At 41.7% G+C, this 27325-nt stretch overlaps 1 protein-coding gene across 1 annotated transcript; it reads left to right on the top strand.

Moving 5' to 3' along the window:
- The first annotated feature begins 1190 nt into the window (after window positions 1–1190).
- gfpt2 (glutamine-fructose-6-phosphate transaminase 2) lies at window positions 1191–27325 on the top strand. Its single transcript, XM_053879137.1, has 22 exons — window positions 1191–2587; window positions 6290–6406; window positions 9695–9769; window positions 14192–14621; window positions 15460–15567; window positions 16422–16526; window positions 16656–16781; window positions 17173–17231; window positions 18096–18230; window positions 19398–19459; window positions 20922–21001; window positions 22430–22544; window positions 23080–23243; window positions 23404–23499; window positions 23804–23901; window positions 23982–24102; window positions 24176–24333; window positions 24412–24526; window positions 24599–24726; window positions 25036–25203; window positions 25278–25439; window positions 26549–27325. Exons 4-22 carry the CDS (start codon window positions 14615–14617, stop codon window positions 26591–26593), a joined length of 2052 nt encoding a protein of 683 aa, XP_053735112.1. The 5' UTR covers window positions 1191–2587; window positions 6290–6406; window positions 9695–9769; window positions 14192–14614; the 3' UTR covers window positions 26594–27325.

The raw sequence follows: 27325 nt of genomic DNA, 5'->3' as shown, positions 1-27325 counted from the left end.
TCAGTCCCCACTCATCACCGGCTCTCAGTCGCAGGTAAGAAGCAATTCAAGTTTAGTCATTGTTTAACCTAAATATGTCCAGCAAATTGATGACATAGTTATATATATGTATTTACTACCAATACCTGTTAGAGCACTTCACATAAAGATTGACTCATCTATTTGCCCTGCAGGAGTTGGCTCCAGCTGACTTCCGCACCGTTTCTGCCATCACAAGAGCTCAGTGAACGAAATCTCAGCACGGACATGGGAGGAAATGAGGGAGGCAGTGGAGGAGAGAGGTGGAGTTTCTTTGGAACTCGCTCTGTCGTTCAGAAGTCCCCAACACATCCTGGTACTGACAGCAGCACAGGTGAGATTGAAAAGCTACAATGCCTGATTTCCATTATGAGTGACTGTATTTATTAAGTAAGTCCAGTGCCAGAGGTGTACAACTCTTTATAGGTCTTCAAATAACACAACATGGCTCAGTTCATCATCCTATCTAATGAAGCTATCCTTATACTGACACTGATACTTCATGTGTAATTTGCACACAACACTGTTTACTCCGGTGTTTGATATCCCGTTGGTCTCCAAAATGAAGAAATCATTTTCTTTTACAATATCTTCTAGACATTACTGTTGCTCTAAATCTCAACCAGACCTCTCTTGGTTGCCCCTCAGCTCTATAATTTGCTGAAGGGCACTTAGACTCTGGCCCACCAGGACAAGACGGTGAAGCTTGAATCATGGTGTGTTATAATCCTAATAGTGTGGCTCAAACTGATCAACAAACAGGCGGTATTCAAGTGGGGTTTTTCCATGCTGTTTATTCGTGGCTGTGTCAGCAAAAAAAAAAAGATGTACCTTCTGTTTTTGTTGGGAGAAAAACCAAATTCTCTGAAATTGTGCAACACTGGTAAAATGTGCTGATCAGCATGAATACGTGACAAGGTCATCTGATCCGTAAAACATTGAATAAAATGTGCTCATGTCTGCTCCATCTCGTGCAGGCTTCTCTCTCCAGTCCTACTTCGGCCTGCAGAAGTCCTCCACCATAGATGGCACTCAGGTCAATCTCAAGGTCAATGACCCGGCTAACTTCATGCCCCCGAAGATCGAGATCTCGGGCATTGAGGCCAAGCCGGCATCCTCACGACCACACAAGCTGAAACCCCGGGATATGAACGTTTTAACACCTTCTGGCTTCTGATCTGAAGTCAGGCGAGCAGCCATGTTACTTCATCTCCAGTGTTTCACTGTCTTCCTCTGTTTCCCCATCACTGAAAGGAACAGCACACGATTGATGGGTGACTTTATTGTTTTCATTATGGGTCCATTAACTCCACACTACGCCATATATTTGGTCCAGAAGTGGAAGTCCTTTTCACCGTCTGATATCAGTGATGGTACAAGATGGATGTTGGTCCGCTCTGTTTCACTCTGTTCCTGAAGCTAGTCCACATTTTGAAATTCAACACATTTGTATTATAATTTGCAATAAGATAGCAGATAATGTGCTCCTTTGTTTGCTTGTGAAATGCATTGTTATGACTTGTGTGCCTTTTTGGTGCTCACGCCACAAAGTTCTTTTTGTAAATATGCTGACTCTTGTGTTTAGTGTTATGAAGTCTTTTTGTTTGTTTGTTTTGCTATTTGACGCGGCTTGAATGACTGTTTTACCCATAGTGTTTCAGTTTTGTGTCATTATCAACATTTTATGATGTTTTATTTGGAGTTTATTTAATTGCACTGGGAGGTCTCCCCCATTCATATGGAAATAAACATGACACACGAGACATGAGTTGCCACAGCCTTCTTTATTGGAGCTAGCTAAACTTCATCAGGCCAGTCAGACTGAATTTAGTCGACTCATAAATATCTGTACATAATCCAGCATGACTTCAATTCTGCATCAAATGCCTACTTCAGATTGATTAATCTAGTGCACTGTTTTATAGAAGATTCTCCGCCTCTTAGTTCTCTCCACTGGAACTGGTCAGACTCTGGTTGCTCTTGTTTGTATTTTGTCGAACTGCACGGGGGACGTTGCTCACTGGTAAAGGAGGACAGCTGATGTACTTTGGCTCTAATCGTCGTGATGCTTGATGATGTCATCGCTCCCTCGATTTGGATTTATTACATTCCCTGTTACAGAAATCTACTCTCACGTTTCAATCAATAGAAATTTTATTTTGCCCATGAAATTTTGCTGCGAATGACGTCATATGCAGTGTTTAAGCAGTGGCATTGCTTGCCCTGCAGGTGGCGATGTATACATTTTCTTTCCACCCTTTAACAACGTCCTTTAAAAGTAAAAAGATAGATAAAAATGTTTTTAGTTCGATGCATTTATCATAGGTTGAGACCACATATGAATTAGTGTGCTTAAGTCACAGCAGTTGCTATGCTTAACCTGCAGATGGCGGTGTTGGCTCAACAGCCAGAGCTGCCCGCTGCAGAAGGTGATGGGGCAAAGAAGAGTGAACTAGCAAGAATGCTGACTTTATTCCCATTAAATTCGACATTGAAGAGGTCGAATCTTTATTCCAGATGAACAAGTATGTCTGAGTCCAGCTGTCGGTTTGAAACGAGGTCAATATTTGTGAGTACGATTTCTATATTTATTTTTGTTGATACAAACTGTACATTTGAAACACATCTACATTAAACGTTTGTTTAAAAAAACATTGACATGTGCGAACAGCCACAAATATCCGGTATTTCGACTGACGTTGATAAATATTTCCGGTCATTCCCGTAACTATGATTTTTCAGTCTCATAACTCGCGGGGAAGAAAAAAAAAACATATGCAAACTTCCTTCTTCATATTTGAATCACACGGCACAAACACGTGAATGTTTATGAGTTTACCTTTTTATAGTTTCGATTTTTCTTTATGATCTCATCAATGATAATAAGCCAGAGCTGAGAATGTTTCCGTTGAACTGCCAGTGAAAACCGATGAGCATCACTGTCACGTTAAAGGGGACCTAGTGAAACAAGAACAAGAACATAGCAAGATCCAAAACACACACAAAATATCACTCATAAATGATGTTATCAATTACTGGCATCACAGCAGAAACTTTCTGTGATGTTGCAGGATGGTATGGGAGTCATTCATCACTGGGAATAGCTCATGGCTTATTCTTGCAGTGTGTGTTGTTATTGCGTGTCAGATGTTGAAACGGTCTACATTGTCAAGTCACATTATAATACGTGAAGTGCAACATCTCAAAGGTGTGCCTACAGTCCTACAGGGATATTGCTTTGCTGAAGATTATTGTTATTAAAAATCAAATGGAATTGCCCACACCCTGCTGCTGTTTCCGTGATGGTGTCAGACTCTTCGTCCAATAGTATAACAAGTTTGACTGTCGTTAGACAGGCATGACTTTCAAGTACAAATTAAAATAATTGCTGTGAAATGCCTGAAATCCTTTATGGCTATTGATATGCAAAGAAACGGAATGCAGCCATCTTTAAGTAACGTGTACGCATGTGCCAAACCTACTTATTAAGATCCCTGCTCTTAAATATGTCACCGGCCTTTTTCTCTCACACAAGTCGCCATGAACTTCGAAAGCAACTTCAAGGGAGGAAAGTAACAATTTCAGTTGGTTGTGTGTGGACTTAAGACTAAAGAAGCTAAGTTTGTTGACTTCTTTGGAAATGATATAAAGAAAAAGCTGCTATTAAAATATGCAAAATATGCACATGACTCATGAGAGTGGATGAATGAATCTGGACTCTGATTCTGCCCACAATTATCAAGTCAGTAACCATTATCTGCACTGTTAGAGAGCAGCCATTTGGGCAGCGCTTCGTTCGAGGCCGCTACGAAGAGAAAAAGTGCTGTTTGATTTAAAACCAAAAACACTTATTGTTATCACAAGCTGGCTGTCGTTATTGCTGTCTTCCAGCTAGGGCCGCTGATTGACATAATGACAGGCTGTTAAAGTCTGCATCTGGTTTTCAGGTGTGCTGTCGCAGTGAAGGTGAACATCAAATGGGTTGGGCAAGTGTAGACAGGGAGCTGGAGAGTGGTTAGATGACCAGGAGATAGAGAGCAAAAGTGGTGGAGTCTGGTGAGAGGGAGTCAAATCTAGAGACATTTGTGCGATGGTAAAAAGAGGGCAACTAGCTGGAAACTTGTGGGTGGGGGTGTCTGAGAAGCAGCGGAGGAATGGGAGCAGAGGGTGGGGTGCCTCGACAGCCATGACATAATACAGATGGCTCCCTCTCTTGCATGACGTATTTACAAAGACCCCTCCTCTCTGGCTGGAGTCCCACACGCTCGTGTGTGTGTGACGGAAAGCACCACCCTGCCAGCGTGACCTCACGCCAAAAACACCAGGGCCCCGGCTGCAATCCGATGTGATGCCTTACTCATGCATACTTGTGACAAACCAGTCTGGCGGGATTCTTTCCCTAGCAACCTCATAACAGGAAAAAGAACTCCAAGTCATGTTATTTTTAATTTCTCCCACACCCTCATGACACGTCGACCGGCTAGTCTGGTCAGATAGCGAGGACATCAGGTGGAAACACGCTCGTGCCCGGATTTCAATAAGCCCGTCATTTATTTGGTTATACAAATGTGCGTGGTGGGTGAAAGTGAATTGTTTACGGGGCTTGTATTTTTTACACCGATATATTTGATTACTGTCATGGAGCAACCCTTATATTTAACTCAACCATGTGTGGATTTAATCTGAACGCAGTGACCTCTTAAGTGACGAGTCGACACGGCTACTTCAAATATTTGTCTTAAGCTCCTATAAGAATAAACCTTGTGTGTCTTTGGTGTGGTGCCCCCCACACACACTGTAGTTTTCAAAATATCATTAACTAAAAGTAGTACTTGTGTCAACCATCTACTACACATACCTAAATTAGTCATTGTCTTTTTATGTAGGCGGTCACAAACTACATATGTTGACATATTGAATGCATTATTTTCTTATTATCTTCAACCGCAGTACAATTTACACAAATATTCCTGCACATAGAACACCGCAGTTTGTGATTTCGTATGATAGACAAATAAAGAAATAGAATTCACAATAAACCACTGTAGGAGAGACTGTAGAAAGAGACAAACCTGACAAACATTTTTTTGATTTTTTATATTTTTTTGGCCCATTGTTTATTGTGTACCTCAAAAGGCCGGTGTCTTTGACTGTTGTGGCGTGTTGAATTTCCCACTGTGGGACTAATAAAGGCCGTATAATCTCATGTAATCTAATCTAATCTAGTCTAATTCCACATGACCAAACATGAGGCTAATGTAAAAGCATGAGGGCAGTCTGTATTATATTAGAAAACTGTTTATACTTAACACAAACAAATCTTTGCTGTGTGCTCAAGAAATCCAGTTGACTCCCTTGAACGTGACCAGAATGCAAGTTACGTTTGCTGGAAATTAGACTTTTACATCAAGTAAATGAATAGATTCCTTTCAAGCAGGTGCAACACCTCGGTCTTCCCCAGAAGAAAAGCCGGATGTTTTTAGGACTGAGGTCAGTGCTCAGACTGCAGCCCCTTGTACCCCATACAAGCAGAAGACTCACACTCTCTTTGAATCATGGTGGCTTTTCTTCTTAGTTGTTGTTTGACAAACACACACAGTCACATCCTGGAAATGACTTGCTGGAATCATTTCGACCTCAAAGGTCTGAACCAATAAAATCAAAAGTCGTTTTCTACTTTTACTCCTCCAGGACGTCAGTGACTAACACTTTTTTTGTGGTTATCGAGCGGTTTGTACTAAGACACGCGCAGCTGCTGACAAACCCAGGGATTTGGACGACGTCCCTGTCTGACGTCTGCCGTTGGGTGGGTTTTGCTGTTTGCTACCCCATCTGACTCCAGCGCCACATCTGGAGCTGATTCATCGTGAGCTGGCCCGGAGGTGAACTCACCTCGCCGAGAGATCTGGGGACCGCAGACCTGATCCGAGCTGATGGCTGTCCTGCGGAGCCGTTTCTCTCAAAGCAGACATGGATGATGCTTCTACCTTGGGATAGAGTTACATTGCTACAGCCATGAACATCTATTGTAGAGCACACATGACTCAAAGCAGTGGCCTTTTCGTTACGTAAGAGCTCCGCATCATTACTGACTGATAAACGTCACCCAACCTTGCAGAGATGCGTGTCGCAAATATGCATTATGCACATTTACCGCACACTTCGGAAGTGCTCCCTCATCGCTTTAAAATGATACAATTGTGTTTAATCTTCTAAAAGGTCGTGAAGTTTCCTCAGGTAATCCTTGACTTTCCTTTTCTCTTTCAAGCAGCTTTTACTGGATCCGTGGATCAAGATCAAGAAGTCAGATGTAATCACTCCATCTGGTCTGGCCTTTGGTCTTCTCCTGGCTGGACATGCCTGGAATACCTCGGAGGGAAACAACCAGGTGACACCCTGATTGCCTTTTGGAGAAGTATCAGGGTCAGGAGCTCAGTCTAGTGGCTTCCTGGGGACGTTTCTAGCACCTGACCTATATAGCTTGTCGCTACTGTATGAATGGAGTTTTTCTTCTTTTTAATCATTTATTTTTTCATCCTAACACCACAGTGCTCAAGTGATTTTTCAGGCTCCATTCTCCCCCTGTAAGAAACAAGGCCTCTCCATTTACATTACTTTAGGCAAGATATTTCCTTTTTTTTTAATGTTGAAGTTGTACTCTAGTAGAAACTGACAGTGACAGAGAGAATGATGTGAGCGACCTACTGTGGTGAGACAGTGACAGGTGCTTTAGGGGGACTGGTTCTTCTTCTTTTCTTCTTCTTCATCTTGTTTTTTATGACAGCGCTGATTTGTATAACACATTTTCTGCCTGTGGAGTTCTTTAGTGATGGAAGTTGTTTTGCTAATTCAATTGTATGCTGTGACTAGTGGAGGAAAGCGCTGTCCCTGTGCCTTTCTAGTGACTGTAAAACACAGTTGGATATACTACTACTACTGCTACTACTACTACTACTACTACTAATAATAATAATAATAATAATAATAATTCTGCATGGCGCAGAGTGGGCGGGGCTTGTGAGGGTGGAGCTGGTTGGGGATTTTTCTTGCAAGAATTTAATAAAATCCTATGTCAGATAACAGAATACATTTTGGCAAAGAAACGGAAAAAAGGCTCAGTCAAGAAGGGCACTTTTTTTCACACAGAAAAAAGGGCTTGGGCTTCTGCACATGCCTGATGATAGAAATGAGCTCATTAAAATACAGTATGATGTAAATAATTAGCATTGTTTTGTCAGGCGTCTATTGTAATTTACGACAAAATTAAACCCTTCCACCTGCAGGGGCTAATCTAATCTAATGCTTAGATCTATAGTGACAAATGTTACACATTTTCTTCATTCCACGCTTTACAGCTGATTAAAAAAAAAAAAATAAAAGAAAGAAAGCTTTGATGCATTCTTCCAGCATCGCCTTAAAGCAGGTACTATGTGGGTACATAGCATACATTTCTGAACATGGCCTCCTTGTTTACGTTCAAAAAAGAACACGATCAATCATTTTTCAACCATCTGCTGTCAATTTGAGCACCAATATTTGGCTTTTAAAAAATGGTTGTAAATTGTCTCCCGTCTTGAACTGACATCCATCCACGTCCCAGGAGTGCAACAGTCCAAGACGGTCCAAACATACGTTTTCTAACTCTTCACGTTGCAGTACACAGCTTCTCTGCTTGGACACAAGTGGGAAACATTTGTGAGCCTATTGTGTTCAACCTGTAACCTTAGACTTCATCACTTTAGACGGCGCTCCTCCAGCTGACGCGGTCCTCGGGCCAATTGAACTGACCCGAATATGCACCTCTTCGCTTCCTTGTTTGCTTTGTTGAAACAAAGAGCAAGTATCAATGTCGAAAGGTTAAAGGAGACTTTTCTATGCAGCCTGACAATAATATGGGTTGCTTCCTATAACCTGCTGGTTTGGTTTATTGCTGTTTGTATCCCAGCTACTCGCAACGATGCAAGCTAGCTAGCTAGCTAGCCCATAGTAGCTAGCTAGTATGAAACACCATCTGTAGCTGTAATACCATAATAGTGCTGTTTCCACAGAGCATCAAATTGTGTATTTCAAAACATTAATTTTTTCCATCATAAGTTATCCTTAGTTACATTTTAGAAATAAGGGGTGTCATTTAATTTGACTTAATAATAATAATTAATTAATAATAGTAATTAGTAGTAGTAGTAGTAGTAGAAGTACTAGTATTATGACTACAACAACTTTTACAACTACTACAACTAATGATAATAAAACACATTTATATTGCGCCTCTAGATACTGAAAATAAAACATACTTAATATTGCAACTATGGTAGTACATTGTTTTTTTTGTTTTGTTTTTTTTATTAATGTTCGACGCCCACCTCGCTAAGAGGGAACTTGAATTATGTGTGAACTGCGTTTAACATAAAATGTCACTTTCGCTTAGTTCACATGCTACAACGTGTAACAGTGTGTTGCACTTCGCGACACAATTGTATGTCTTCATGACCTGGAGAGGAAAAAAAAAGGAAAAGATGGGCTGGGTTGGGGAGGGGCTTTTTCCCAGTGGATGTTTACTACTGGATGTTTGTGAACGTGGAACTACAAAATGAAACAAAACGCCTGTCTAATCCTCATCTTTTACTGCTCACCGCCTCATCAACACGTCTAGCGGCAAACTTGGGCCGTCCAAAACTGTCTGTGCGGCGTCCATAGAGCATTCGTCCACAATCCCCCACTGAGGAAAGGGGAGAGAAGTGTGTTTCTAACATGAAACAGATGTTGTGAGAGGAGATCCCCTACAACAAGTCAGCTGGAGGTGCTCAGCCCACCAGAGCCACATCCCCTTGATACACTCAGCCCTGTGTTTTCGTTTAAGAAACCTCCAACACCCAGAGCGGTGTCACTGTCAGAGCCTGTCATCAAACCCAGCACAATAAGTTCTATTTGCATGTTTGGCTTTACATGAATCAATTCTGAAGTGCACATAAGGACATGATAAGGTTTCGTAAATACACCATATAGTGAGTTTCTATTGCTTCATGGTAAACACGATCGAAAAGTCGGCCAAGGTGACAGATGGTTTTGCTTTCTTTCCCACTCATGTCTTGCTAAAGTTTATCTTGGGTAAGAGAGTGTTCAGTGTCATGGTGGGGCGTATCTTTGTTAGATACAGTGTGAATAATGCTATAGTTATAATGCCCTCAAATGTTGGATATGAAGTGTGTATCGACCAGAAAAGACTGAGGTGTTCTTAGAACGATTCAAACTTCATACAGCATGTTTTGGTTCATCTTGTTTCATGTCAAATGTTTGCTGCCCACTATGCCGGGGTCATGAGAGGTCAGGTCCAGTCCCTTTCAGGCCTGTTATACAAACAAACCACAATGTCTTCTGTACAGTTTTTAGGGACTGCAATTGGCGTGAGAGGTTTATTACTCATCCCTTCGACCCTTCTCTCAGTGATCAGTTGAAACCCCTAGTCTGGTTCTTTAATGGTTTTTATCTGGAGGTAGCACTGATCATAGTGAGGAAATTAGACCGCCTGTTAGTTAGATAAGAGATAAGATGAAACATTCTGGGCGCTTTGATGTTTTAGTTAAGGTCATAAACAGAGTCTTCTCCAAGTCTTGCTGTTGCTCATTTTATTTCATCGAAATGTGTTCTTTGATCCTGCATTCTTGGTCTTTCACAGGACCACCTTGACACCAAATTTGGGTTTGACATCGAGCAAGACACCATTCCTCTCATCAGTGCTTCTCTGTCCAAGGTAGGGCTCAGTGACATGGACAAAATTTCTTATCTCCATAGTCATACCAGATATCTCCATGTCGATGCCACAATGGGTTGAGTGTAAACTATGTATTTTTGTCTTTTACGTTAAAAGCTGTTGGTCAATAGCAAGGGTGAAATGAGATTTGTGGTTGTCTGGCCCTAGATGTACATGGAAGAGCAAGCTCAAAGGTGACATCTGCACCTGCTTCTGCTTTATATGCTTGATGAACGGGGGGAATCATTACGATTCATTTTACACCTTTGATTTCTTGAGTTTTCACCTCTATAGATACAATTACAATATATTGTTTAGCCCTAATCCCAAGCGCTTCCTGCATCATACTCAAACTCATCACACTGCAATGTGTCCATCCCACTTTCGATACCATTTTCAGCGCTGAAAAACCGTTTGAGTGTTGCCTCTTCATCTCCCAAACAAATGCATCTCAAGCGCTTGTGTGGCAGTCACTGACCAGACCTGGCCATAGGTTAAACCCACACACACGAATGTCCGTCCACATTAGAAGTGAGTGCGCATTCGCTACTGGAAACTCCGGAGCTTTGCGCGATCGGTCGTCCTTCACATAACACCGCACCTCGTGTCATTTCTCAGGTCTTCATCCTGGGGTTCAGTTATTCATGCTGCACTGCAGTACCTTCTACACTGAGTGCAGTGCAAACCACGGAGCATTTATTGCACTCGATGAACCTTGATGGCCTGTGCAGCGCAGTGGGAAGGGTTGGAAGGATGTTTCCTCTGAACATCATTCTGTATCACCATAGTGATTAAGGAACCTTTGATCTCTGGGGTGGATGTTATTGGTGCGAGCTTAATTAAATGTATTAATCCTTTAAGCTAGCTGAAGAATGCAGATCTTGGGTCGCTGCCACAGATTCCCTATCACGCACATCTGCACCTGAACACATGTCAGCGCACAGTCGCAGTGAATGTCCTCATGATTTAGGATGGAAAGGAAAGTGCACTAAGGAAAATGATTGGAGAGGAGTATTGGGCTGTATAATGTGTCATTAATTACATATAATACACATTTAATATTTTAATGTAAAATAATTCAAATTTATTTCATGCATCTTATTTATTTATTTTATGAACCAGAAAATGAGATAGTAATGGACAGTTGTATTGTAAATATACATTTTTTATATATATATTTTTTGTTTGCTAGCTTCCAGGAAATGTGTCCACATTAAGTCCGAAGTTATTGCTAACTGTCAGAGGACATGCCAGTCACAGCAGTTGAAAAGTCAATTATTCATATTTTTCCAATATTTTTGTAATATTTATTCAATAGCTTCCAGGAAATGTGTCCAAGTGAGTCCAAAGTTATGGTAAACTTTCGGAGGCTGAGAGACACATCGTGGTCAGCAATTACTGTTCTTTCTCCTAAAATAATTCGATTTTTTTGACACTTTTGGTGATTTCACAAAGTGAACTAGAATTTGTTGATGGTCTCTAAGTGACTCCGCGTTGTTGCAATAGTCAGTCTCTGTCAATTCAAACATCATAAACTACAATAATGAACGTCAGTCTTCTGAGGAGCCCGATCAGTTGCTATGCATAATTCCATTTTCTGCACTCGATTTGCCTTGCCTTGATGGGCTGAGTAGCCAACTGGGTGTCAGATACCGCCCACCGTCTGTGATGGGTAATATTTATTTAATTCATGAAATGCTGCAGTCCGGTTCATGAAATACAAAAAAATATTATTTTTTTGATTTGTATGTTTTATTATTTAATTATTCATTGTTTCATGATTTAATAACACATGTATTTAATTATTGACAAATTGATTTATTGATTTCATTCTGTTTTCTTTTTTCTTATTTCATTTTGTAGCTTTTGGTCTATGAAATAAATATGTAGGAAAGTGAAGTTACATTTTAATTATTGAATTATACTTTAAAATATGTAATCCTTATTATATTTAATTGATGCTATATTTACTGATTTATTTATTTATTTCAATTTGTTACAAATTAAGAACAATCCAATTTAATTTGACGATGCATGTTTAAGCGAAGTATGGTGTTCTGATGTGGTTTCAACGTGCAGGAAGACGGAAGTTGTTATTTAGGAGGCCAGACTGGGCATGTGGGTGTGTCGGATGAGATTGTTCGAGATGCCAGGTAGGGTGTGGTGACAGCAGACATAGAAGCGATACTGACTCTAGAGGAAGAGTTGTGGTGAAGGAAGACTGTGGCAAACCCCTGATGAGAAAAGGAAGCTAAAGAAGAATTTCTAGTCAGACCTTTCAAAAGTGTGCGACGTGACGGATGTAGTCAGGCGCCTGCGACGCAATGTTCGTCCCCGACAGTACTTCGGCCCTTGAAAAAATCACTCTAGAGAAGCTGTGCTCTTGGGTTTCCCTTGAGTGCAGTTCAACTCAGTAAACAGAACCTTTTGTTTCTGGATGATAGATGTGATTTGGAATGTTTTTATACGAGGGCCCGTGGAAAGGTCCCTGCCCAGTAATCATTCACTATGACTTCACCCATGGCCTGATGCGTGACTGTGGTAGAAAATATGGCTGAAGTTGAAACCAAGTGAAAGTGAGAAGAGACTGAAATGATATCAGTGCTTATATCACTCGTGCATTTGGATCTACCAGTGTGTGTCTTGTTGTTGTCAAGGTGTGATGGCCTGTTGTAAAGGTTTTTCGTCATTTTCTGTTGATACCAAACATTTGTGCCTCAAGGTGATCCTTATTAGTGCATCAATGTCAAGGGCGTAATAGTCCCATCAGCAGTGATACACACTCCAGTGCCTGGTGAAGCGAACGTGCTGTTGTCTCGGTGCATATAAGTTGGATTGCAAAAACAAAAGCACTGACCCGTGACTGAATAAAAACAAAAGGCAGTTTCAGTTCAAAGGAAGACACGTCAACCTCACTCCCAAGTACTGGCATGACCAGTAACACCACAATGTAATGGGAATTCATCCAATAGCCTTATTGTATTTTGTAGTTAATTTTTTTTTTTAAGCCAAGGATGGGTTTGGATTCTTCCTTCAATGATTTGGGGGCAGTCAAACCTGCAGGACTTCATTTTCCCTCCTAACAAGTGTAAACATTTGCATAATGGCTGCTCTATATAGAGGTGAATCGGCTGGTCGGAATGTGCCGTCCACCCTTTGAACCACATTCTTTCCAACGTGGTTCTATGTCATATGTGCTGCGCCATGTAATGGCCTTGACTGTTAGTTGATCAATTTTGATGCCTTCATGGGCCGGGAGCCAATCAATCGCAGTCTCAGGTCGAGACCAGTGCCTCGAGATCAATTAACCAATTGTGAGTGGGCGACACACGTATTCATAGAACTAAGGTTACATGAAGTAACCAGTACCTGCATCTATCACATTATTCTGACATCATTGTACACACCCTCTGATTATTCAGTGCAGCTTTCAAAAGGCAAGTACCCATCCATCCATCCACATCCATCCACGTCCATCCATGTCCATCCATCCATCCATCCATCCATCCATCCATCCATCGATCCATTAATCCTTTGAAGCATCGAGCCTGCCACCTGTGACTCAAATAGCTGTAGTGGGACTGAATGTGTGTGTTTGAGTTCTAGTCTAAGGATTGCTGAGTAATTCTGAACTACCCGACAGTCTCCTACACGGCAATACTAGCATGATGTCAGTCTGTGTTTGTCAACGGAAGGCAAAACCAGAGTTTTTCTTCTAATATAAACCCTCACTTTGATCCAAGTCCAAATGTGACCTCAGCTGTGGAGGTGATGGTTTGTTGGTGTTTATCTATCTGAATGCCAACATACTAAAAGACACATATCCACAGACAAAAACCATCAACTTTAAAGATGCTGATGATTTAACGCAGGTGTCAAACTCATGGCTCGCTTCTAAATGCTGTCTGTCAGTCATATTATGTGGCCAACAAGAGCTTCGATTGACTCAAAACTTGAGTCAAAGTTCACTAAAAAGTGGATCCTCCACCAATGTTATGGCTTACAAAAGCTTGATCCAGGAGTATAAATATGACAGAGGAGAGTGTGTGTTATGGAAGATAATTTATGTACGTCAACAGTAAACATGAAGATAAGAAGATAAAATTTCCATGGATATTTACTGTTGAAGGAGTGGGAATCGTACCATGCTCGATAAAAAGGGATTTGTTCCGCTCACAACACTAAGTGTTTGAGATATATGCCATTGATTTAGAGGCTTCGATACTGTATTCATGTTCTTTGGACTTTTACAAGCTTCCCAAACCGTCGAACTTGAAGGGTTCATGCTTCAAACGACACAACACGTGGAAGCCGTCAATATGTTCCCCTTAGGCAACGCTTAACATTGGCCTTTAAATTATGTTAAATATGTAGAAAGCCTGACATTCTCGTCTCCGTTCCTTTGACCTCCTGCACCGACAGCATGGGTGCGAGGAGCTGGCTGTCCAGTGTGCCAACCAGAGATGAGATTGACCCCCACCTCCGGCCCTTGGTAGCTGGGACATCACTGCCCTGTGAATGAGCAGGTGAAGATGATGTGTCGCCTCTGTTTAATCCTACTAACTGTTTGACTGTTGACACGGTTTTTTGCGCCTAAACAAAAGGAGCAGCACTTTAATAGCTGGCTTTTTGTGACGTCAAACGTGTGACCGAGGAACACCTGAGAGGTCGGGACTGTCAGCGGGACAGGGGCGGTGACAGCTGGAGGTGGGGCCGCAGTCAGGAAACACCATTTAAACTGCAGTGGGACGATTAACACCGGAGAATCAGCCGCATCACCTCCACTGTGAAACTATCTCTCGCTTTTGTTTCCTGAAAACTGTTTCTCCCGCGACAGACTCAACCATGTGCGGTGAGTTGCGTTTGCTTTTCTCTTTAAATCGCGGTGTTTTGTGCAAAGAATGTCTTGTCAGGAGCTTTTCTGAGAAGGGCGATGAGGGAAAAGAGGCGTGTTGAACGTTAAGCTGAATAAATGTGGTAGTTTAGGTCGATGTGCTGTCTTCTTGAAGTGGCGACGTGTCACTGTGTTCCATCCCTGGAGTCTAGTCAAACCAGTCCCGCCTGAAGTGCACGCATCTGATTTTGCGCCGCGACATCGTCGGCTTTTTTTTTGACGTTGACTTGAGCCACGTTGCCCATCTTCTCTCGACACTACACGTCGCATAAATCTCCTTTACAGCGTCCCTGTCGGGGAACTTTTCCACTTTACTGCAGCTTCTGCTGTTCCAACTGTGTGCGTAATGCGCGTCCGTCAATGGCCAGCTGTGTGCCCAGGACATTCCTGACTCACACGTATATATACACCCACAGACACACTCTCGGTGCTAAAGTTCGCCACTTCTCCGATACTTTTCATCAACGGTTGTCTGCCTCTGAATGGGATGCTGATGTTTAAAGTCGATTTCCATCATTAATGCGTCCTGTATTGTCATTTTAAACTTGGTTTGAGCCTCTGATATAAATCATCTATATCTATACACATGCAAAGAAAACATCGATCTCTGAATATGAATAAAAGAGCTTATTGTTTCTTGAAATAAAATCGTTTTCAACAGCAAGAATACATTAGTATTCTCATCTTCTCTGCCTGCAGGTTTTATACTATGGTTTCCAACATTAATTGACAAAATCTTCATGAAGTTTTCAACATGGTTTACTCATTCGAGTGCCTCTCTCTCGCTCTTCTATAGGGATTTTTGCCTACCTGAATTATCAAGTGCCTCGCACCCGAAAGGAGATATTTGAGACTCTGGTGAAGGGACTGCAGAGGCTGGAGTACAGAGGATACGATTCAGCAGGTAAGACTTAGCTTCTCTGTGTGTTCCCACACACACTCTCACAAACCTGGAGACAGATTTTAAAGCAGCAAACCACATTTTCCTCATGTTTTTTAGGTTAGCTTTTGCTGTGTTTGATGAAGTCGTGTTGTCGACTAATGAATCCTTCAAAAGATTCCTGGATCATCCAGGACTCAGAACCGCATGGTTCTTAACCTGTTATGACCATTTGTTATTGACACTTTAATTTTAAATCCTTTCTTCACTTTTCGAGTAGTTTTGCTAACAGACTAAGTTAGAAACGCCTGGAATGCTGTGAGACATGTTTCAAAGGTTCAAATTCAAGCAATTAGCCACCTCTTTAAAGTAAGTCAAATGGTCTTCAACTTGAGGAGTCAGAGATGACAGAACAATGTTCGTATGGGGGTTTTTAGGGCTGGCCAGCTGTTGCTCCAGTTTTGTTTTCTTTTTTTTTGAGTGAATAATGTTAAAAAAGTTTTTGAACATCCTCACTCTCAAGATGTAGACTCTGCTTACTGATGTTGCTCGTGTGAACATCATTTGTTGAAAGAGAAGTGTCATTTATCGCCCAGAATTTTCACATAAATATGAATTCATATGAGGCGTAGTAGTACAAGCATTTTTGGGGAAAGCTAAAGCAAATTGTTGTTTCTAGTTATGTCCACGTATGCCAAGTTACACACGGTTGCTGTCCACACTAGCACGCCCATGAACATGTTTGCTGATCCTCTTGGAGCAGGATGAAGCCACGCACATACGGAGCACTTGTTACACTGTTGGTCAACGTGTCACACGCACCAGCCAACTCACTCAGATTGAACTGTCTGATGAAAGCCGCTGTTGCCCTCACTCAGGTATCGCGGTGGACGGACCCACCAAAGTCAATGACGTGAACAACAACTCGATCTGCTTGATCAAGAAGAAAGGGAAGGTGAAGGCTCTGGATGAGGAGCTCTACAGTATGTTTTTTTCTCATTTGTTTACACAGATTTATTGCTAGAAAACACAAGCCAGATTTCGACACTGGAACCCTGAAATCCCCTCTCTTCCCGTCTGAGTTAGCGAATGATGTGTTTTTGCTTGATCAGAAAAAGACACACTGGACCTGGACGAAGAGCTGAGCACACATTTTGGCCTTGCTCACACTCGGTGGGCCACACACGGAGAGCCGAGCGCTCTGAACAGCCACCCTCACCGCTCTGACAAGGATAATGGTAATCAGCAACAATCAAGCAAACACCCAACACGACTGAGTTTCCATCGCTGTTTACCAAATCTCTTATTTGGCGATAAGCCAGGGAGTGTTTGGTAAAGGAAGGAATGCTTGAACTATGAGAATAAGGGGGTTTGTTATTGAACACTGTGCCAGAAATGTATGTTTTTTTCCTCCTACTCAATAGATTTTAACAACGTGTCACTTTGACCAACGCTGGGTTGCTGTGCCGCTGCCATTTCTCAAGTCCAAAAAGACTCTGTTTATAGCAGCGCACCTTTCATCTCATGATTCTAGTCATGTATCTGCTTCTATGTACTTACGTTACACGTAGGTGAGATATGAATAGGGTGGGAGGTTATAACACTAAGTATTTCATTTTCTCTCCTCAGAATTCGTTGTCATACACAATGGCATCATCACTAATTACAAGGAACTGAAGAAGTATCTGGTGAGTCGGGCTTTCCTGTTTCATTCGTTTCGCCAATTAAAGTCCCATGCTGCCGGGCGACATTCTTCAGTCGGTGGAGGATACTTTTATCTCATCGTTCGCGAGCCTTTACTGCGCTTCTGAATGCAAGGCGACACACATTTTTATCCATCAGAATGTGCGTGACAGATGGCGGAGATCACTCTGACTTGGAGCTTGCTAGACCACCGGCAGGAGTCGTGGCGGTAGCTCCACACCAAGATTGGATTTGGAGTAAGAAAGACCAAACAAGGCCATTGATTTCATATGACTGTTGGATATTCAGTGCATACCATGTGTCAGATTCTGAATATCCTCAGAAGTTGGTAAACAAGTTAAAGCTGTTGGATGAGTCGCTACGAATCGCTGCTAATCCGACTGAGCACTTGAAATACGTTGAATAGTTCTATCACTGTGCGCAGCTGTACTTACTGAAATGAGGGCCTGGGTTGACCTTTCACTTCATATTGAGGTGTATCTCACCTATTGTTTCCAAACTAGTTCGTTTGAAAGAATGTAATTTGTCTGCAACACATCAGTTTGACTTATTCATATTTGTATTAGAAGCATATTAGCCGGTAATTATTTATTATAAAGTATCAATTAGTGTCTTGTTACGCCTGAGTATATGTTTCCCCTGGAATGGTCTCAAAAGTTCACCATAGTTACTGATCATTAACAATAAATAAGGAAGTGTTTAGTTTATCAATGGTAATCCATGTTCCCCAATTCAATGTGTTACCCAAACTCAAGGTCAAAGGTCAACTTCCAACTTTCAAATTTCAGGTACAAGCTTGTGAGGTGCGTTTTAAAATTGTGGTGAATTTACTCTTCCCCCTCTGGCAGATCAACAAGGGCTACGAGTTTGAGTCGGAAACAGACACAGAGGTTATTCCCAAGCTGATCAAGTATGTTTACGACAACCGTGAGAATGACCACGTCACCTTCTCCAAGTTGGTGGAAAGAGTCATTCAGCAGCTGGTGAGTACCCCGCATCCCCTCCCACCACCCCTCCCCTGGCTCTTCGTCATCCGGACGCCCACCAGAGATGCCGTTAACAAAAAAAAAAAGAACTGTCAGCAGCGCAGCTGAAGTTTGTGGAAGGCGTTATGTTTATTTGACTTTTTATTAGTGGATTGCAAACTATGATCCTCGAGCAGTAGTGCAGAAATATTTCATGACAAAACTGAGCATTAAATCATTTTAATTTTAAGTGTTTTTATTCCACATAAATTACAGAAGACCTAAATATTTGTAATTATATGTAATTATCACTGCAATAAGAGAAGAAACACCCCACACAAAGTGCAAATAATGAAGAATATAAATATAAAAAGCACTTGGTCGTCAATGACTCAGATGTAGGTCAGCCATCTTGAGCTCATCTTAGCGTGTAGTGTTGTTTTGTCTCGCTCCTTTTGTTTACGCCTCTTTTGTCATAATTCAGAATTCTAGTGCACTTTTTTCACCTGCCTATGGTAGCAAGTGTGTGCATTCATTCACCACACACACCCTCATCCTAAAGATGCATGGCTACGCTGAATAAAACAAACATCCAGTGGCAATGATGAAACACAAACAAACATAATCATGCAGTTAAATGGAGGCACACATGAGCACACACTCTTAGCCTGTGCACACTTTCACATGCATTATATAAGCCACCATATGTGCTTAACACCGTCTATTCAAGTAAATTAGACCGCCACAAAACAGTCTCTATGGCAACCACAAAGTCACCGCTGACATACCTGGAGCCTCCCCTGTGTTGTATGGATTCTCACTCGTTCGTCTTCAGACAGAATGAAGCAACAGCCATTTTGAGTTTAATGGAAACCAGACTTGCCCTTATGAACATTCTATGCAAGCCCACCCCTCACTTTCAGCACACACACAGACGCCACTGCACTCTTCTGAAGGCAGGAGAAAGTCCAACGCTAACATACTTCTCTCACCGCGAACACCAAATCCCACAAGGTCGACGTAATATTTGTGAAACTTTACACCATTGCTCGCCTTGTTTGCCTCGACAGACTGACTTTTTCTTTCTGTTCTGCAACTCAAGACTCCCCCATGCCTCCCCTCACATTCTCTTCTTTTCAAGTTCATGTAGATGATGTGTGTTTTTTTTCCTTTTCAATGCATCAGGAGGGCGCCTTTGCTCTGGTGTTCAAAAGCCGCCATTTCCCGGGAGAAGCTGTGGCCACCAGGTCAGTTGTGAGCAGCTCCACCCTTATTTGACATCACATTTAGATGCTGTGACCCTTGTCAATGTTAGTCATGGAATGGATTACAGTTTTGCTTATCTTCATAGGAGCATGAATGCTTCTGCTTTTTTAGGATAATCTGCGTCAATTCCCGGCACAGTCGCTGTGTCATACCTATAGTTTTGCGAGACCCCTCCTCTCACTCCTGCATCTCTGTGACTCATTAAATGAGGACAGCTTGAGTTTCCTGCTTCAGCAGGAAGAATTCATTTCTGGCTAATCGCTTTTTATTTCATCATGCACCTTCGCCCGCTTCAGTGAGCCGTCATGGATCACGGAGGAGGGAAAGGTTGTCCAAACCAACCAGTGATCGTTTAATAGAGATCAAAAGTAGAAGGATGCATTGGAATTTGTTTTGTTTACAAGGTCAGCCACCTGTGTTCTGTCTGTCACTATTGTAGTGTGCCTCCTGTTGATCATGTGACACAGTTTTAAACACTTAACATAGTTCAGGGGAAAATGAATGAAAAAAATGGAGGATCATAAAGCTATTATTTCCAATAAGAGACTAATAATGTAAATTATGTTTAATCTTTTAAAGTGCTCATTCTTATAGACAGCTATTGTGGCTCAAAGTGGCCCTGCGGTACACATCTCAGATGTCTTAAACATGTATCGCCTCCCCCATGGTGTTCCAACATCTTGAAATGTCTGTTAAAAATGAATTAAAACTGGCCCCTCAGCCTCTCAAGTAAGATAACGCCGCTGCTAGTTTGACCAACTCCGGGTTGTGGGTGACTGGATGTCAAGATGAATGTCTACATTCTAGCAAACATTTCATCTCAAATTCAGAGGTGCTGATCCTCATCTCAGTTAGACAACATGTGCAACTAGAAAAAGAGAAGCCAAGAACAGGATCAAAAACAGACAGCTGCGACAAGAGAGCGGAATCCAGCCTATCAAAGTTACTTCTTTATTCTTCATATTTAATTCAAAAGGGAGAATGTATTGAAGAGAGCAGCCACACGTTTGTTTGTTAGTCCCCACACCTTTCGAAACAAACTCTGGTCCTGCGTCATTGAGGCCAAGCCCTATAGACGTCTTATGCATTGAAATGAACTGGGAGGGGAATTAAGTAGTGAAAAGGGGCCTTAGCACTTCAGAAGAAAAAAAAAATGTGACTTAAAGAGGTTGGACAAGTTTGAAAGTGAGTGGCTGAATCATCATTTTAAATGTGAGGGGGTGTGTTTGTGAATTCTTCTAGTCAAATACACAAAATTTGCTTCAGTCAACTGCACGTTGGAGATCTACTGCAGTGTTTGGTTACAAGTTGATGTCGTGGGTGGGTTTTGTTATAGATCTGAAGGAGGAGAGTTAAAAAGAAATTACACAATAAAATAGTACGGTGCCTCTGTATTCACCCATTCACTCACAAATCTCCTAAATATTTACTGTGTTCTGACAGGAGAGGGAGTCCACTACTTATCGGTGTGCGCAGTGAGAATGAGCTGACGACTGAAAACATCCCCATCCAGTACAACACCGGTAAGCTTTCTGTAACGTTCTCGAAGTGTTCAACACACACGAGAAAGAAAAGTCACATATGTTCTGTCTATTAATCTTAAGTGTAGTACCACGGTAGTAAAACAGTAATTGCTGTTGATAACTTGCATTTAGTGTCAGACAACTTCAAAACATTCACTAGATCAGGGGTCACCAACATGGTTTCATGTAATAACCATCTTACTAAATTTGATTTTGTCATTTATTTTTTGTTACACCATTGGTAATTATTGTGAAAACTCTGCAATGAGACAAGTATTTGACAGGAATAACATTTATCATCCATTATATATCGTGATTTCAGAAGTGTGTACTGAACCAACGGTAGCCCTTGGAATAGCTCACGGTTGCTAGAAGGTTGGTGACCCCTGCACTAGATGAACAAGATTGAACAAGATTTCAACTCTGATGGCGTGACTGAACCATAAAGCATTTTTAAACCCAATTTTATTTCATTATATATTTTAGCCACCTCCTTTTTTTCTGTGTCTTCTCTTCCAGCATTCTTTTTAAAGTGCATTTTTCATGTTACTTTACAGTTCAAATCGATGCCCGGTTACACTTTAGATAAGGGAACATATATTCCAGAAATAAACGACTTCTTCATACATGTATTTGCAGCAAATTAGCTAGTAATTATTCATTATAAACTACTGATCAGCATCTTGTTAAGCCTGACTGTTTTTTTTACCCCCAAATGGCTACTGAAAAACACCAGCCTTATCACTGATTCTTGACAGTAAATAAGCACGTTATACGTTTTTTTAAAGTTTAGTTGTGCACCTCAATTCCCCTTATAGTTGACTCATGTCATCATGTGAACTTGGATTTTACTAAGTGTCTTCTGTGGACCATTATGCCTTTAAAATCCTCCTCCTACTCTAGATTTGTATATTTGTAAATATGTTATGATGGCTACCTGTTTGCACTAATCATTTTTACTTATTTCTGTCTTTGCACTAACAACCTAAGAGCTCCTGTAACGGTGAATTTGTCCTTTGTGAGATCAATAAAGTCTATATCGTATCTTATCTTATGTTATCTTAGATATGAGTTCAGTAGATTTCATGCTGAGTTTGCATCAATTCTACTCATTTTTACAGATTCTGATCACTCTTAGGTTGTTTAGGTTGTTGAAGTGATTTGATAAACAAGACTGGGCTACTGTAAAACTCTGGGTGAATTTGAAGTCTCACTTCCTCATTGTGGCTGTGGCCTCCGTGGTTATGTCGACCCTGGGAACACGGGTCGTAAGTGAAGATTTTTTCCGCCCAGTCTAGAAGTCCAGCGCCCCCAGATCTGCTTATGTAACAAAGCATGTGGCCGCAGGGTTACATCTTGATTGTTTTAGTGTCTCAAAGGCTGTGGGTAGCCTCTAATACATGACCTTTGCTTCCTTTGACCTCTCAGGTCACTTCAAGGAGGGAGTGCAGGAGATGAACAGCCGTAATCGCCGGGACTCCTGCACTATTAACTCTGTGGGGGATGGGAGTGCTGTGGAGTATTACTTTGCCTCTGACGCCAGGTGAGCGCCCAGATGTGTGTTTTGCATTTGTTTAGATTGTACTGTAACCTAGTTCCAGCTTCCTCCAGTGTCACTACAGCAATGCGGGGCCACTGGACTTCCTCAGGGGCCGTTTTATACACGTTACTTCTTCTGAGAGGCTGAAGAAAAAGAGACTTAAATTGAGGGGGAAACTTTTTTAAACTATATATTCACAAACAAATCAATTCAAGATGTTGCAAGTAAAAACATGAACAGGTGTAATTACACCATGACATTATAAAAATGGAAGTTTTTTTTAAGCTAAATCTCATGTAGTGTCCTTCATCATGAATGTTTTGGTGATGACGTCACACATTGTATAGTGACGTGGAAAAATGTTTGCGAAGAAAGTTTATTTGTGATTCATCTGTGTCATTTGACAGTTTTTTTGTCATTAAAAATGACTTTGTTAAAGTCCAAGCCCTTATTTTATAGTCCAACTCTGACTTCATGTGGCCCCAGGGCTGCACATTGCCCAGGTCTGCCCTCATTAAACGAAAGCGTTTCCCTGCAGTGCTATCATCGAGCACACTAACAAGGTGCTGTACATGGAGGACGATGACATCGCAGTGGTGACCGGAGGAAGGCTCTTCATCCACAGGATCAACCGGCAGGTCGGGGAGGATCCAGTGAGGGCCATCCAGACTCTTCAGATGGAGCTGCAGCAAATCATGAAAGGTCAGCTCGCGCTGCTGTGACTCATGACCTCAGTAAACAACAAACTGAGGTCATGAAAAGGGAGGACGTATTTTTTTTCGGTTGGATGTGCTTGCCCTCTGCTGGAGGAACAAAAAAAATCCAGAGTGACAACTCATTCATCACCTTCTTTTCTTCTCAGGAAACTTTGAGGCCTTCATGCAGAAAGAGATCTTCGAGCAGCCAGAGTCAGTTGTCAACACCATGCGAGGTCGGATTTGTTACGACTCAAACACAGGTAACCACTTTGAAGTCTGAAAACAGTTGGTCAGAGAGAATATAAACATTTACTGTAGTTTCTTGTTGTTTATATATATATATATATATATATATATATATATATATTTTTTTTTTTTTTTTTTAAGTTAAAAGTTAAGTTAAAAAAAGTTTCAGGAAGGCTTTCTTGTTGTATTCATCAGTGTATGAATAGAAAGACTTCAGTAAAGAAAGAAGAAAATCGCTTAACACGCTGCTCCACTATTTTTAAATCTTCAAACCATAAAGGAGCCATTAAAAATACACCTTGCTCCCCTGACTCTCAGTGATTCTCGGAGGACTCAAGGACCACTTGAAGGAAATCAAGCGCTGCCGGCGGTTAATCATGATCGGGTGCGGCACGAGTTTCCATGCTGCCGTTGCGGTGAGTTGAGATCCTGCACTTCATCTCACGTACCAGTCTGTGTCAGTGTTCGGCTCATTTTTTGATGCTCCTCACTTCAGACCAGACAGATTCTGGAGGAGCTGACGGAGCTGCCGGTCATGGTGGAGCTGGCGAGCGACTTCTTGGACCGCAACACGCCCGTTTTCAGGGATGATGTCTGCTTCTTCATCAGCCAGTCAGGTAATAAAAACACATTTGTGAGGTCATGTCAGCGTGTTCTCTCTTTTACGATCGATGGTTGATGCGTGTCCAGGAGAGACGGCTGACACCCTGATGGCGCTGCGCTACTGTAAGGACCGCGGCGCCCTCACTGTGGGCATCACCAACACCGTGGGCAGCTCCATTTGCCGGGAAACAGACTGTGGAGTCCACATCAACGCAGGACCAGAGATTGGAGTGGCCAGCACCAAGGTAGAATCACGACTGCTCTCTTTAGAATGTTGCAATGAGAATGTACCGCTCTATTTAACTCTCATGTTTGTGGCGCAGGCGTATACCAGCCAGTTTGTGGCCCTGATCATGTTCGGGCTGATGATGAGTGAGGACAGACTGTCCCAACAGCAGCGGAGGCTTGAGATCATCCACGGTCTGAAAATGCTACCTGGTCAGTGCCATCATTCTGAGCGATAAATGGATAGAATAGAGTAAAACAATCATTCTTCTCCGGCCCTCCCAGAGCTGATCAAGGAGGTGTTGAACTTGGACAAGAAGATCAGGGACATTGCCAACGAACTCTACCAGCAGAAGTCCCTTCTGGTGATGGGCAGAGGCTTCAACTACGCCACCTGTCTGGAAGGAGCTCTGGTACGCTTTGTTTGACTGGTGACACTTAATTACACACATGCTGTGTCTATGACAATATAATACATTTGTATTCTTATTATAACAATAATAATAAATAAATACTATAGCCATACTATGTCTATATTTGTGTTAGTGTTCAAAAATTTGATCCAAATGCAAGTTTTTTGTTCAAAAAAAGCAATGTCAAAACAAGAATTTCTATCTGTTAAGACAAGAAATAATCCTGAGTTTGGAGCACACAAATGTGGTGGCTACTACAGTGTTTTTTTCTCCTGGAGTGAGGTGCAAATGATCATGTTAATGTTTCAGAAAATCAAAGAGATCACGTACATGCACTCTGAAGGAATTCTAGCCGGAGAGCTGAAGCACGGCCCCCTGGCCCTCATCGACAAGCACATGCCGGTCATCATGATCATCATGAAGGACGCCTGCTACACCAAGTGCCAGAATGCTTTGCAACAAGTCACAGCCAGATCCGTGAGTGCGCCGGCAAAGTGCATCCAACAAACATAAGTCGTCGCTGACGTGCACGTCTTGCCTCCTCCTACCAGGGTCGGCCCATTATCCTGTGCTGCCAGGATGACGAGGAGACGTCAAAGAACGCCTACCAGACCATCGAGCTGCCGCATACCGTCGACTGTCTGCAGGGAATCCTCAGTGTCATCCCGCTGCAGCTGCTCTCCTTCCACTTGGCTGTGCTGAGAGGATATGACGTAAGTCAGCACAGCATTTTGTCTCAACTTTGGGAACTGGCATCTAGGTTTTTTTTTTTTTTTACATTTGACAAACACTTACAGGTGCTGTGTAGCGTTTAGAACTGCACCAGGAAATTACTTCCCTCCAAAAAGCTCTCTGTCCAAATCTCTAAAAAGGTCCTCCGCCCTGCTCAGATGTACCAAACATTTTGTTGACTAGAAAACCACATGCTTGACAACTGAAGTCAGTGTAAATGGACAGCTTTTTGCTGTGGAAATGTCATTATTGCTCCTTTTTCTCAGTACATTGCCAAATTATGCGTCTCTCTTTTACTTTTAATAGTGCATCACAACACCATATTCTTCTCCCAAAAGCTGAAACTACTTCCCTGCTCAAAAGAATTTAATATTTAATCATTTAAAGCCATGTAGATATCTATTTACTACATTATTATCTTCAAAACCTTTCATTCCTTTGAATATAGTGAGAGTTTTCTTTTGTTAAAATTATTATTATTACAAACCAAATAAGAATAATTATACATTAGTTTATTTTGTTAGTATTTATTACCCTTGGGCACAGAGGTAAACATCAAAGCTTAGTATTTTTTCAGTTGGAAAATGAAACTTCAAATTAAGTTGTCTATATATGAACATGCTCTGTTCTTACCTGCCAACAGTTTCTGTAACTTCATAATCAACTTTTAGGCCTGATGGAGCTAAGACGGAACCCTTCGATGTAGCGCTGGGCCGCGGCTATTTATAGTGTTTGGATCATAAATTATTGATCTAATATACAGCGGTGATGGAGACAGCTTCTTCGCCTGAAGCAGTTCAGCATATGCATGTGCTTCTACCGCCCACTCGTCTCTGACTCAGACGCCAGAAATCACTTTTCTAAGGATTAATTCCATTCTACTCCTCAATTGAGACAGCTGGCCACCACCTCCTCTCTTTCCTTCCTCTCTTAGCAGTTAAAAATGACCATCGTAGTTTGAGCTCAGCTGACTTGACTTAGCTTTGCTTGAGCTACTTAATCTCTGACCTGTTTAACCTAAACATGGCAGGTGTTTTTTTCACAGATTTGGTTTGTTAAATTCATTTCTTCTTCATGTTTCTGTTTTCAGGTGGACTGTCCCAGAAATTTGGCCAAATCTGTAACTGTTGAATAAATGCAGTGGAGCATGAAGAGTGAGAGGAGGCTGAAAGAATTACAGTGCAATCCAGTGCTTGTGTGTGTGTACATGTAATGAGCGTGTGTGTGTGTGTGTGTGTGTGTGTTGTCGGGCTGAGGGCTAAACTGAGGGACTGTGAGAATGGAGCGAGCGATTGTGTGCGAATCAGTGAGAGAAACTATTGACACGGGAAGTGCGTGGTACTTTTCTACAATGTGAAGTCCAACCAATACGCTTGAAGAAGCACCAGCAACATTCAGCGGAACATTCTATGAAATCAAAGTGACAACGTGCCTTTCTATCATGAGCCAAAATCACCCACTACAGCCTTGACGAAATAGTATTGACAGGACAATTGAAGTTAAGACGCTTGTGCAATATGGGGACCAAAGAAAACCCTCATGTGAGGGTGAGTGTAGGATTTTTCACTTTGTTCTCACTACAATTTTACGACATTATAGTCACTACTTTTAAAATATTTTGCAACCAAAGGATCATTACCGTTTACACATGATTAATTTAAGAGTGCTGCGAAAAATGTTGTAAAATGGCTTTAATTCATCCTTCTTTTTTGTCACTGTCATGGGTTTTTGACTATGTAGTCTATATTTATCTCATTTGTATTTTCTAGTGGTCTAAGACTGTTGGGGTTTTTTAACTATATTATTTACTGTATGTTTTTTATAACCACAAACATGCACTGTTAATACAACAATACTCAATAAAAGG

Source organism: Synchiropus splendidus, chromosome 11, assembly GCF_027744825.2.
Source record: "Synchiropus splendidus isolate RoL2022-P1 chromosome 11, RoL_Sspl_1.0, whole genome shotgun sequence".
Taxonomy (NCBI): Eukaryota; Metazoa; Chordata; class Actinopteri; order Syngnathiformes; family Callionymidae; genus Synchiropus; species Synchiropus splendidus.
Note: the sequence above shows the minus strand (reverse complement) of the source record. Positions and strands in the feature narration are given on the sequence as shown.